General features: G+C 52.5%; 1 protein-coding gene across 1 annotated transcript in view; it reads right to left on the bottom strand.

The window, feature by feature from the left end:
• Positions 1-443: 443 nt before the first annotated feature.
• The window catches only part of FAT2 (FAT atypical cadherin 2), a 56,457-nt gene continuing 43,093 nt past the window's right edge, over positions 444-13,807 (bottom strand). The window contains exons 19-24 of the mRNA XM_064724784.1: positions 12,258-13,065; positions 11,373-11,518; positions 7,829-8,270; positions 5,168-5,321; positions 2,943-3,535; positions 444-1,906 (exon numbers count right to left, since the gene is read on the bottom strand). Of these exons, the coding sequence (XP_064580854.1) occupies positions 1,377-1,906; positions 2,943-3,535; positions 5,168-5,321; positions 7,829-8,270; positions 11,373-11,518; positions 12,258-13,065 (2,673 nt within the window). The 3' untranslated portion in view covers positions 444-1,376. The remainder of the gene's footprint in view (positions 1,907-2,942; positions 3,536-5,167; positions 5,322-7,828; positions 8,271-11,372; positions 11,519-12,257; positions 13,066-13,807) is intronic.

Raw genomic sequence — 13,807 nt, 5'->3', positions numbered from 1 at the left:
AGCAGAACTGGTGAATAAGTTTTATGGAAGTGCATGAGACCTTTGAGAGATAAAACAAGTGGTGTTTGTTTGGGATGAAAAATCAAAGGCTTCAATTTGGGTCCTTTCAAGCCCTTTACTCCTGAGCTAAGAGATACCATGAGGAGGCTCATGGTTTCCCAAAGCAAGACAGGGTACTGTGGGTCTGTCTGTCTCATCCCTGTGGCACACAGAGGATCCTCAAAAAGGTGTTTAACTTGCTGTGTTGGTACTTCCCTGAAAGCTTTTGGTGCCCAAACTAAGCTGTTGTTCCCTTGGCTGAAGCTAGGCAAGGATGTCCTCATGATTTACAAGAGAATCTCTGGGATACTGAAAAAAATCATAATAGTAAAAAAATCCAAACTCTTTTAATACTTTCCAAAAATTCAACAACAAAAAAAATTACATCAAACAACCAACCAAAGCAAACCTCTCACGAAGAAACAATACATGTCCAAGCACAAGGACAAACAGGCAAACCCATGCTCAGTAGCCTCAGTGCCCCTCTCTGGTCAGAGATTCCAGGCAGTGCTGGCCAGTCTTTCTGGGATACAGCACGGGGTGTGCAGCTGCATCAGTGTGGGACTGTGACAGCCACGGGGACAAGGCTGTGCACACAATCCTCGGGGCAGGGTCCCCCTTATTTGTGTGCACACAGCCCAGCTGGGCAGCCTGCTTTGAGTCTGTGGGCGGTTCCTGCTGTAAGAAACCTTGTTGCTTGGTTTTTCTACACAAATTTTTTTTTCTTTTTTTTTTTTTCCCTTGGACTTCTGTTAGTGATGTGCTGGTGGGACCAGCTGCATTCCCTCTTCTCTCTCCCAGTGTCAGGGAACAGACATGAAGAGGGTTTGCATCAGCTGATCCATTCCACGAACAAACTGTTGGCTTGATGCAAGCCCTTGGAGCCAGAGCTGGGAGCAGGGAGCCTCTGTACCCCACAAGGGGCACTGCCAGGCTGTGCACTGCTAATCCTTCCACACCTTTCTCCTCCATGACTGCTGCCATACCTGCAGTGCTTGCCCTCCTCCTCCTCATCCTCCCCGTGGCCAGGAAGCCTGGCATGGGAGGAGGCAGCATGGTGCTGGAGGCAGTCCCCTCGGTGAGGAGGCAGGTTAGTCACTGGCATCCCAGGAGCATCCTCCATGTCCCAGCAGTGCCTGCAGCATCTCCCCTCCATCTGCAGCAGGAGCACCGTGGACGGCAGCGAGGGGAAAGATCCAGCCAAAATTACAACCCAGCCATGCAGGGGGGGACGCTGCAAGCTGACAGGGACACACACAAGCCTCCCTTCAGCAGCATGTGCCAGCCCCCTGCCCTCTGTTCTGCGTGGAAACTTCTCATCCCAGGAGCAAGCCCTGCTAGAACATCACCTCCTCGCAGCTCCCATAGTCACTCTCCACCATGTCAGAGCCCTCGTAGTTGGGGGGTGGCAGGGGCTGGGCTCGGATGCTGGGCTGGTGGCCCAGCTCGCAGTCGGCGTAGGAGGGCTGGGCCACGCTCAGGCGCATGCTGACCCGCTTGTAGCCCGGCTCGGGCTGGAACGGGACCCCCTCGCCCTGCACCAGCTGCGCGGGGTAGTAGCTGATGGCCGTGTACTCGTTCTGGCACTGGGATGCCCCCACGTCCACGGGGCCCAGCGGCAGGAAGTCCTCCAGGTTCTGGTTGCTGTAGCGGGGCGGGATGGGGGCGCGCTTGTTGCTCTGGTCCAGCGGGAAGGGGAAGCCCCCGTAGAGAGCGACCGGCTCCGCGTCTGCCGGGGGAGGGGGCGGGGGAGGGAGAGGAGGGTGAGAGGAGGCAGGGGGGCCTTGGATGATCTCGTAGTGGGAGTACTCCTGCACATCTGATGACAGGTACCGGGGCGGCCAGTAGGTGGTTTCTGCTGGGTAGACTGGAAGGAAACAAAGTCATGTTAGATGCAGCTCTAGCAGCTGGTGCCTCTCTCTTTCCCTCCTGCAAATTCCCTCAGTAGGCTCTGAGCCTGTAGATGTGGCAGACTAGGAAAGAGAGATGTGATCACTAATTTGGGAATTGTGGAGACCTGAGATCACCCCTGGCTGTGCTGAGACTGTGTCCCCACCAGCCTACAGATATCCACTACTGCAGCACCCAAAAGACACACTTCATTATTATGTTTGGATGCAAGAAACCCATGTTATGAAGGGACTGGGGCAGTGATGCCTTGGATCTCTCCCTTTCCCTGCAGTTACCTTTGTGAGGAACTCCTTGCTGTCCAGAGCCATTCAAGGTGTTTCCCTGAGAATGTGATCCCTCTGCCCAGAAGCACTGATACAAATGTCTTCACTAAAACTCCTACTGACTTTTAGGATCTTAACTTTTTTTTTCCAATTTTTCTCTTTTACAGTTTTTTTTTTGATCCAGGATCACAGCTTGCTGTGCATTAATGGCTTCCCTGCTGATTGTGTAAAAAACCAAGCAGAAAAAGCAGAAAACTGGGACGTAGTGGTGAACCAGGAGGAAAGACCAATGAAAGCCCTACAGCAGAGCTGGGGCAGCATTTGCCCCTACTTTGTGCGGGGACAGAATGTAAGAAAATAAAGATAGTGCAGAAGGTAATCTCACCCCTGAGGAGTTGCAGCTGTACTGATTACCAAAGATTAGGAACAGGCCTGCACTTAACAGGCCACAGCTGTGTCCAATAAGGATGAGTGCTATCAAAGAGGGGGTTAGCTGAGCGAGAAGGAAGCTGGAGTTTGTTGGCTGTGCTGTGAAGGAGGCAGTGTGGAAGGAGTCAGTAAGGTGATGCCCATGAGAAATCACCAAGATGGTATGGAACTTTTGAGATAAGATGACAACACTACTTTGCTTCAGCCAACACCATTTTTCCCCCATGTCTGCAAACCTCAGATCCCCTTGCCAAGGGAAGGAGGGGTGTGCAAGAACAAGAAGAAGCTGTGGCTACTGACCCATCTCCTCCCTGGCCCAGGTGCACTTGATGAAGGACTCGTTGTCGGAGTTGGATGGGGGTGCGGCGGGGGGCAGGTTGGGTGCCACGCTGCACACGATGGTGCCGCGGTGCTTGGGAGCGTTGGCCGAGTTGAAGGTGACGAACTCGGGGGTGCCGGCGCCTTTGCGCGGCTCGGGCGCGGCCCGGTCCAGGTTGTTGTGCGCCGCATCGCCCAGGATGTTGAGCTCGATGGGGGGCACGGGCTGGGTGCCCACGCCCACGCTCTTGGAGAACTCGCTCTTGGAGAGCAGGTCGGGGTCCTCGCGGGCCACCGGCTTGTGCGCCTTGGCGCGGTGGCAGCAGCGCTTGCGCACCAGCACGAACACCGTGGCCAGGATGGCCGCCCCCAGCACGCCGGCCGCGATCTCCGCGATCTCCTCAGGGCCCAGCGCCCAGTGCGTGGGCACGATGGCCGGGGTGATGATGGGCTGGGTGCAGTAATCCCCCTGGTAATCGGACGGGCAGATGCAGTACATGGAGCCCTGGCTGCTCACGCAGCGCCCAGCGTTGTGGCACGGGTTGTCTGGGCACTCCTCTGCCAGCTTCTCGCACCTGTGCGGAGAAAGGGATGGAGATGAGCCCTGTCAGCCTGGGATGCACCAGAACTGCCTGATCCTGGTCAGGCTCTGGCTTACACCACCCACGGATGCCCTGTCCTGGTCTGCTGTCCCTCCCTCGCTGGATTCTTGCTACCTGCTTATCCTGGCAGAAAATCCTTGAGTATAAAATGATGGTTTTCAAGAGGCCATGTTTTACAGGGTGGTCCTATTTTTCAGTTGTACACCCAAATTAAAATAGGGGGCTTTCTGCCTCAGAGCAGTGTTTGGAATTCTAGGGCTAACACTGCATAGAGAGATGCTCCCATCCTGTTAAATTAGGAAGCCCAGGGTCAGTATGAGGTGTGTTAACCTCTTATGAAGTCTCCCATGTCCTCCAAGCTCTGTGGAGCCTCTGGATGGTCTGTGGATGTCTGCAGGTTGCAGAAAACATTTGGGAAAAGACCACCATGTGAGGTGGTGAATGGACACCCTTGCTGGAGAGGCTTTTTGACATTTTATGGAGCATCTGCAGAACTGAGATGGAATTTCTGAATCTCTGTCGTGGTCCAACCCACACGCAACCTAAATGTTTGCCAACAGTATAGGGGACCTTTCCTTCCAACAGCAATGACCTCCCCATGCTGGGGGGAATATACAGTGTTTTAGTGGCTTTTCCTCCCCTTTTTTGTTCTCATTACTGAACAAACTCTGTGAAGTCTGCACTGCTCTTGTTGTAATCAGTGATTTAGGATGTGTGAGCTGATGTGTGCGACATGTACCCACAGGCTCTGGCTGATGTCAGGTATTACACTGCCACCTAATGCTCAGCCACAGGCTTTTATTCCAAGAGCTGAACAGATCATTTCTGCCTTTGCCTTGATCCACAGGACCAGCGTCCATCCTGGCTAAATGGGCAAGGCAGAAGGATGAACTGGGTGTGATGCTGTTTGAGCTGCACTGGGAATCTCTGACTAGGCTGGGCTGGAGGCAAGGTGGGGGTCTTGTAGGGGCTGCTGGGCTGGGGTGGTAATGCCCACTGTCTTGAGCTGGGATTTGAACTGGATGAATCACAGCTGCGAGCTGGGACAGAGATTTCTTTTGCATGAACCCCACAGAGTTCCCAGATAGAAACAACCCCTTTAGCACTCTGCAGGGTGGAACTGAAGCAGGGGGCACCTCACAGCCCTGCCAGGCAGGTTCAGGGCACCCTCCTGCCACCCAGGGCAGTGTCTGCCTGTACCCTGCTGCCAGGTCCCCCACCACAGCTGAGCTCCCCCCACCACAGCCAAGGTGTTCCCATTAGTGCTGAAAGTCCTGAGTTCCCTCACAGGGGGCAGCAATGTGTGAGGAGAGACTCTCCCATCACGAAAAGTCTTTGCACTGCCCCACAGCACCTGCAGGCCCCAGAGCATCTATAAGCAGAGATGTTTCTGTTTTCCCTCCTGCTCAGAGGGGCAGTGGCCACACGATGGCAGAGTTATTTGTGTCCTGCTCTGCTCAGCTCTGCCCTCTGACACCTCCCGGCTGCCTGCAGTTTGCAATTAATCCCAGAGTGTGGGGATCTGGTGAGCTCCAGGAAGGTGCAACGCTCATGTTCTCAGCCCATCATGGGATGCCACCTGTCCCAAAGCCCCCCAGGCCTTACCTTTCGCCCAGGTACCAGTCAGGGCAGTGGCAGGAGTAGCCTGTGGCTGAGAGGGTGCAGGTTCCCCCGTGCAGGCAGGGCTTGGACTCGCAGGGACTGTCCCCAAGCTCACAGTGCTCACCAGAGAACAGCCCGGGGCAGATGCAGGTGTAACCTGGAGAGGGTGAGAGTGAACATATCCGTGAGGAAAAATGGGCAAGGACAGGGAGGAGCAGAGCCTGGTGCTGATGGCCCCCACACAGCTATCCAGGCACAGGAATTTGCTGCTGCAGCAGATGCTGTGGGACACCCAGGCCATCTCTGGAGGCCTGGTGGGTTCATTACAGGACCTGGTGTGGCTGCTGGAGGCTGGGTGGCCATTTTGGGGCAACACAGTGGCACTAGGGAGCTGTTTGAGCAAGAAGTCAAGCCCGTCCTCTTCTGACACAGGTCAGGGCACAGCTTTATTGCACGGAGAAGCTGAGGGACAAATCTGGGATAAAGGAAGGGGAACTCGGCTGGCTGATTCACAGTTTCTGACTTTGTTGAGTGCAATCCCCTGTAATTTGTTGTTCTCAGGAGTCTTTGGTCCTGCGAGTTCTCGTGGTATTTAGTGCCTGTCTCAACTTGCCGAGTTTCTCCTGCTTGCAGGAGATGTCTGCGCACAGACAGAGAGAAACCCAGCAGAGCCAGGGACTCAGAGGGGCTCCTGCTGTTTGTGCTTTTGGCTGCTGTTTAGCATAGCCCCAAGCGTGGGAATGTCCCTGGCTGTGCTGGGCTCCTGCTCGTCACCTGGCTGGTGCTGCTGTGAGGGAAATTCAGAGTTTGCACCTTCCAGCACACTTGAAAAGTCTTTGCTACTCATCCACAAGCTGAACAGCCCTGCTTTAGAGCACAGGGCAAACAACCTGGGCCTGTTCCCACATGTGTGTCAGTGCCTGTACCAGAAGGACGTGCTGACACTGGTGCAGCAGGTGCTGGACATTGCCCACAGGGCTGTGTGTGCCCAAACACAGGTCCTGGATGTGGGGCTCACTTGTGTTTGTGGTCCTGGGGTGGTGCTGGGCTGGCCTGGGTGCTCTCCCCACAGCTGTGTTCTCACACAGCCACGTGGTTCCCAGGCTTGCTCCACAGGCGAGTCCCTGCCTGTGCTGCAATCCCACGCTGAGATCCCTGGGCACAGCTCTGCAGGAGCTCGCTAAGATCCCTGGGGTGCAACCCCGGCTCACCTGCAGACACATCTGCCACACCTGATAGGTCCCTGGGCCACTGCAGCTCTAAGGGGAGGATACTATGGGAGCTTGCAAACTGCCCAGGTCCCCAGGACTGAGCCCATGGCACTCAGGGTACCAGGATAACCTCACAAATAAACATCCCTTAGGCAATCCCTTCCCTGCAGCAGTGCCCTGCCTGGGGCCATGTCCCCTAGGCTCTTTCCTGGCCAGCAGGACCATTTGCAGGAGACATTGCTCATCCTGGAAGGAAACTATGGGAAAGGTGCTGGACGATCATTAGGTTATTACTGAGGGAGTGATTTTTCACCTCCCCATCCCACCGTATTCTCTCTGCAATGAAAGCAGGGGATGCCTTGACTTAGAGCAGAGATGTGTTTTCTCCTCCAGGGCTTTGAGCTCCTTCCAGCCCAGCAAGTGAGCTTTTCTGTGGAGAGGGTCTAAAGGCTGAGGTGTGAGTGCCAGCCAGACTAACTGTTCTGTACATTTACACCTGGTGTCAAACAAGTTCACCTGAACCAGGCAGCTGCTGAGTCGACAGGGCTGGGAATCTTGTTCCCAGAGGCAGCGGGCAGGGCAGGGGAAGGTGGTGCCTCCTCTGTCCTCACTTGCTCGCTGGGCAGGGTGTGCTTTGGCAAGGGCCCCAGAGAGCTGCAGGAGCAGCTTCTGCCCCACACAGCAGCGTGGGAAGAGCCCCACTGCCCCTCAGAGGGGCTGAGGCACAGGCAGTACCCATCTCATGGAGGGTGTTATGGGGTGCAGCCCTGCTGTGCTGGCAGCTACAAGGAGTTGTAGGGCAGTGACACAGGGTGGACATCACTGGGAGCAGCTCTTCTGCTCACAGCCCCTGTCCCTGTGACACAGGACACTGCAAGGAGCCCCTGATGGCAGGAATGGGGGAGCAGGGACACTGCCTGGGGCAGAGCCTGTATCAAACCTCTTTTGGGTGTGTGTACCCCATGTTAGCCTGGGACTCTTGGATTTGAGCTTACAGTTTTCCCATATCGCTTTGCATAGCCCTGGGGAGTCACTCACTGCAGTGGGAAGAGTCCAAGATCTTGGCTTGTTTCTGCCCAGATACCATCACCACATGATCCCATCTTGCCTGATTCCAGCCTTGTTAACAGCTCCTTAAGCAAAAAGGATGCAGAGGGGTGGGTGGAATCTCTACATGCATTTGAGTTTTTGGCAACACTCTGCTCTCCTATGTCATGCACACTCCTCAGAAACACCTTCCTGCCCTCTGGGCCCGTGGTCCACTGGTGAGAGCCAGGATGATGATCTCACAGCCTGCAGCTGCTGCTGCACTGAGTCACCTGAGGTCCCCTGGGATAGAGGATCTCTGCCTCCCCTCTGGAATAACCCCTCTACAGGGATAATAAAGCTGCTGCATCTTTCCCCCCCTCACTGCTTACTGCTCTGCACAGCCCTGTGTGGGATGCTCACGTACCTCCTCCGTGAGTTTCGGAGCACATCCCGTTGTTGAGGCAAGGGTTGCTGCTGCAGGCACCGCTGGGGGAGCAGCACTGCCTTATCCCCACCTGCTCCAAGACTTCCCTCGACTGCCCTTTCCCTGGAAGGAGAACCACTTCTCTGCCGTTGATTGCAACCAGGTCCAGGCAGCCCCTGAACCCCCGAGTGATCCTCTGGGACTGCAGCGGCTTTGGGAGGCCCCCAAAGACCAGGTCTCTCCTGCCCTGGGGGACACCACAGGTCCCTGGCAGCTGGAGGGAGGCGTTGCCCAGGCCATCGACGAGCAGGCGGACGGAAGAGTTCTTCACCTCCAGGAACACCGAGTGCCACTCGCCGTCGCTCACAAACCGTGAGGAGGACAGGTTCCCAGAGGAGGTCCCCCGGCAGCTGTAGCCAAGGTGAGGCACTCCATTAACCATCTGTAAAACACAGAATCACAGCTAGCTGTGACATGGTGGCTGCAGTTTCATGAAGGGTTTCAACATTTCTGCTGCTGCTTGTTCCCCTCTCTCCTGGCCTTCAGACTGGCAGTTGAAATTACTCCCAATTTTCTGATTCCAAGAAGCACCAAATGCAGCCTCTTTCACCTTTTTTTAACCTATGCCTGGATCAATTAAGGGACTGCAGCTCTTTTATTTCGCAGAACACCCTCACCTCTCTGTCACAATTTCACCTGTCGTCCTTCCTGGCAGCCTTTGACCAGCATGCAAGGAAGGAAGCCCATCTTTCCATGTCACAGAGCCATGGGATCACACAGCTACTGCTGCAGCTGCTTGCCCTTTCTCCCACCCTCCTGTGCCTGATCAGAGCCCTGGCATTCAGACTATCCATAAAAGCACCACCAGTCACAGATGGACTCTTGTTCTGGGCCACGTGGCTTTTGTTCTGTTCTCACTGTCTCATTGGTGGTGGGGAAGGTGCTGGAGCAGTTGTCCCTTTGGCAGGGGTGAGGGTGATGAAAGAATCTTATTGAGGAGAAGCGCTGGCAGCTTTCTCTGGGGGAAAAAGCAGGACTTGGGAGGCAGAGAAAGGAATTACTGTTGTACCCATGCAGGAAAACCAGGCCAAAGTTACTGATATGTGCAGCAATCCAATCCTTGATCTCCACCAGACTGGAGAGAGACGAGGCATGGAGCTGCTAAAAGTGAACCACACCAATGTCCTCTGCATTAAACTGGGACATCAGAAATTCCTATTTCTGGCCCAAGATGCATCTTTTAAAGTCACGTAGGACAGAGAAAGGAAAAGTTAGCTGTGTTATTTCAGGGTGAAGTCAGGGTTAAACCCCTTTTTCACCTTTATGTCCCCAGTGCTTTGCTGATAAAACCTCTCTCTCACAGAAGCCAAGAGCCTGTGAAAAAGGAGAAAAGGGATGGAATGAAGTGCTGGTGGGAAACCTGCAGAGCCTGCTATGTAACATCAAGCAATTGATCCCAGGCAGGAAAGATGTCCATGGGGGACATTAGAGACAGCAAGGAGGGTCTGATTCTTGGAAGGGGTTAGAAGAGTAGCAATGATTATGGGCTACCCTGACTCTAGAGAAACCCACACAGAATATGAAGGGACTACTCTGGAGCAGAGCAGGACAACAGTTAACTCTTAGAGAGTTTATACCCCATGGTATAAATAAATACCAGTGGGAGGAGATGGCAACTGCTGAAGGAAGAAAGAACAAGAAGCAGCTGGCACATGGCATGGAAGGGCCTCAGGGCAACACGTGTGTAAATCCCTTTGCACAATTGGCAAGCACACCAGAGAGCTTTGTCACTTCACTTCATCTGCAGGAACATGATTTCTCTTCAGATGGGTCTGTAGATTTGGCTTATCAATTTCTGGGGCTGGGAGACAGCTGAGAACTCGATTCCCTGGAGCAAGAACTGACACACTGCCAAGCCTTTCCCAGCTTGCCTGGTCTGCCATCCTCTTCCTGTAACCTATTTCTGAACATCAGGAGAGCTTAGAAACTGGAAAAGCGATGATATACATGCTCTTGGGAGAGCTCATCCTCTTCATCAAATCTAAAAACCATCAGTTATGGTCTTTTCAAGGCTTTGACTTATATCTGGAGTACTTCAGTCTATAAAGTTTAAAATCTTGAGGGATTCCTTCAATTTTATCAGGCCAGGTGGTTTAGAAACCTTTTTATCCCTAAGATATTGCTAATAAAGTGGATCAGGAAAGAAATTATTCACAGGTACTTTTATGGAGGAGGCTTTATGAATGTTTCCTGTTGAAAAGATTGTGGAGACAAGCTAGGGCACACGACATCATGGGCTCACTGAACTCCACCAATAGTGAGCCTTTTCTCCCTTGACTCCCTGTGCTGGCCTGGATCAGTGGAGTTTCTTGCCATCTTGTACTTCCCAAGCACCATCTAAAGTGCTGGATTCCTTCTAATGAGCTCTTTGGTGACTCTCCTTCTCAGAGGTCAGGTAGAAAGCATGAGACCCTTTATGAGAAGTTTTCCACACTGGCCCTTTAGAATTCAGCCTAAAGTCACTCTCAGAGATGGGTGCAGGACATATGCATGATATTTCTCTGCTCCTGCTCTTCAGGAGTGATGGCTGTGGCAGCTGGAGCTTGAAATATGTGCAAAAGGCATGTGCGTGGGGGTTGGCTGCTGTGCAGCTCCCTGTCTGAGTGGGTCTGAGTAACTGTGGAAAGATGGAACAACAGGAAGATGGGGTTGTGAAACCATGAGAAGGGATGGGGAAATCCAAGAACAGGATGAACACTTCCAGGCAGGTTCTAGTGTGTAGATCTCAATGTGATCAGTCTCAAGGACAAATCTCTGTAAGCTAGTAAGCAGGTGCTGTGATCTTAGTCTCCAGTTAGTTTGAATTCAGTCGATGAGGAATACATAAAACAGCTTTTCTTTAGTAATTTGCTGCTTTTCTTCTGTTGGCAAAGTGGAAGAATGAGATGATCTTTGAATGCTTTGGAACGTTCAGTGCTCAGCTGAGGGGAGGAGAGTAATCAGAATGAAATACTCCTGTCTCTGCAGGTGTCTAAAATAGTGAAACCATCTGAAGAAAGTGGTTTAAAAGAGGGGAGTTTGTGTGAAAAATACAATTTTGGATTCCTGTTCTTTCTTTTCTGTCCATTATTGTAAAGAACCTGTAATTTGAGGTATGGGAGAAAGTTTGCCCTTTGCCAAAGTGGAAACAAACTGGTTTGGGAACAACTCCACCTGATAAATTCTTTGCCCTGAGAGGTGAGATGCAAGAGAGGAATGAAGAAACCAGAAAGAGGGTGATGTAGACCTGCTATGAGTGTCTGATGACTTCACCAGAAGTCACACCAGAGACCAATACATGCATTTACATGTATAGAGAACGATTTCCTGTTGTAGTTGCAGCAATTGCCAAACTGTGCTTGGCTCTCATTTGGTCTTCCCAAGTCTTGTATTTCATGGATTACCAAGGGTACATATTTTGCGTATTCTTTCTGTGATTCCCCTCCCCGAGAGAGTGAGGTTTTTGTGGCTGAGGAGAGCAGTACCCCTGCAGTGCCATACCCACCTCCAGCGTGGCGTGGTCGCTCCCGTTGGCGTGGAACACGACTGCGTGGTGCTGGTGGGTCTTGAGGCGAAAGTGCATGTGCCAGGAGCCAGCCTGGGAGTGCTGGTACCAAATGTAGCTGTGGCCCCCAAACCTCACAGCTGTTCCTGAAAGGAGAGTGAAAGAAAGGTCTCATCTCTGTGGCACTTTGAGGCTATGCGCTGTATCAAGCTTTGCCTCTTGCTAGCCTGATGCCACAGCTGTCCAGGAGCAGTCCCATCCACAACAACTCATGGATCCCTGCACTGCATCTCCCACAGCCCCACCAGCAACTCCCAGTATTTCTTCTATGCACTCAACTGTGAAGCAACCCTGAAATATCAACCTGGCTATTTCTGTCCTTCAAGGTGCCCTCAGTGTGGCCTACAACACCCTTGAATTTCTCCATCCTTATTAAGTTTTTATATTATTCTGTGGTATCCCCTTACCTTCCTGCCCTAATGTCACTGATCCCTGCTCCCTCCAATTATTTCTTGAAATATCCTAGAACCAGTGTAACAAATATATTTTATTTGGCTTTCCTCAAATTTATTTGTTATTCTGTGCTTTGGTCCAGAATCAATACAAGAGATCAAAGATAAAAAATTCTAATCACTGACCTTCATTTCCTGCTAAATATGAGTGACTTTTCCCAATCAGAGAGACAGATGTTGGTTGCTGTTATTAAATGCTACAGGAGATCACTTTTTAAAAAGAGACTATATGAAACTTCCAGATTTTAAAGTCTTTGAAGTTGTGGGCAGAACTATTGGTCACTGGGCAACCTAATTCCATGGAAAATCCAGGTGCTCTATAATGTACTGAAGGAGAACACAACATGCCCAGGTTTATAGAAGGATTGCTCACCATTGCACGAGCAGATCTGCTCCAGGCTGTGCCGCGGGGTGAGGACGCTGAGCCGGGCCGTGCTGTACGTGGACATCATGCCTGGGTCCAGCTGGATGGTCTCCTTGCAGACACGGTGGGCACAGTCTGACCCATGACAGGGCACGTGGATTGCTTTCTTCATCCGGAGCCCCACGAGCTGGTCCATCTCCCCAGCTGACCCAGTGAGCTTGCTGGCCAGCACCCGCGGCTCGTACAAGGAGCCGTGCGGCTCTCCGACAGCCAGGAGCAGATCGACTCCATCCGAGGCAGCTGCAGGCTGCAGGCTGGCCATGTGGATGTTCTGGCGCCGCGTGACGAGGATGTTGCCCAGAAATCTCTGCAGGTTGCGCCAGTGGTCCCCCACAAACTCCTCGGGGGAGAGGTGTCGGAAGTGCAGCACCACGGCCTTGTCCAAGGCCTCCTGCGTGAAGCACCACACGTGGATGCTGACGCTCGTGGTGGCTGTGAACGTTCCATCACTCACGGTCACGTTCAGAAGGTAGTGCCCGTGGGGGAGCTTGTCCCCAGCAATGATCTTCCCATCTGCAGCCCCAACTGAGAAGAGCCCTTCCTTGGGCACCTGTGCCACCAGAGTGTACACCAGTGTGTCGTGGGGGTCCCGGTCTGTGGCGTGGATCTTGCCCAGAACGCCGCCTCGGAAGGCCTCCTCGTTGGTGGTGATGAATATTTCCAGGGGAAGGGCTGAGGGGGCATATTGGCTCTGCTCAGTCACTTGGATGTTTATAAACGCAGATGAGGAGAGGGGAGGGATGCCGCTGTCGGAGACCTGGCAAGGAAAAGAGGAGGATCTGTTACAGCCACACACTGACTGACTTTCATCTCACCTGACTGGGGAGGTCTTGCAAAGGAGAGCGCCTTTCAGGGAGCAGTGAGGGGAAGCTCTCAGGCAGCAGGCAGGGAGTGAAGAAGGAATGGGAAAACTTGGCAGCAGTGTTGGAGCTCTGCCTGGAGAAAGCCCTAGGGAAAGGGCAGCTTCCCTGCCTTAGGGAAGGATGCAGGAGACTGATGAGGCCTTGGAGACTGACTGAGGCTCTCTGCTAGTGATGGGGTCACGCTCACTTCCCTTTGCATTCAGCAGGGCTGAGGCACCTCTGAGTGGCTCTGAATATTCCTGAGGGTTAATAATTTTTTGTGATGTTGCCAATCTTTGTGGTTCCACGTGTAACTGAGTGTACAGAGATGTAAAGCAGTTACGCACATCAACACATTCACTCACGTTCCAGGCTCTTCAAGCCCCTGTCCCACCTCTGACAATATCTGTCTAGCATTGAGTCAAGGAACCTCAAACAGAAAAATGCAAATAATCAGATTATGGGATAAATTTCTCCCTAATGCTAAGCAGTTAGTGGTTGAGGTTTGTAATATAATAGTACCCAGCTTTTGCAACAATTGCCATTACTGAAAAGTATGTACTTTACATGTTATTATCCTTTTGTTTGTAATGGACTATCCCTACTGATAACGTTGAAAAGTAATGAATTCATTCTGCAACAATAGAAATCCTTTTT

The sequence above is a fragment of the Zonotrichia leucophrys genome, chromosome 13, assembly GCF_028769735.1.
Source record: "Zonotrichia leucophrys gambelii isolate GWCS_2022_RI chromosome 13, RI_Zleu_2.0, whole genome shotgun sequence".
Classification (NCBI taxonomy): Eukaryota; Metazoa; Chordata; class Aves; order Passeriformes; family Passerellidae; genus Zonotrichia; species Zonotrichia leucophrys.
This window is presented reverse-complemented; position numbering and strand designations above follow the sequence as displayed.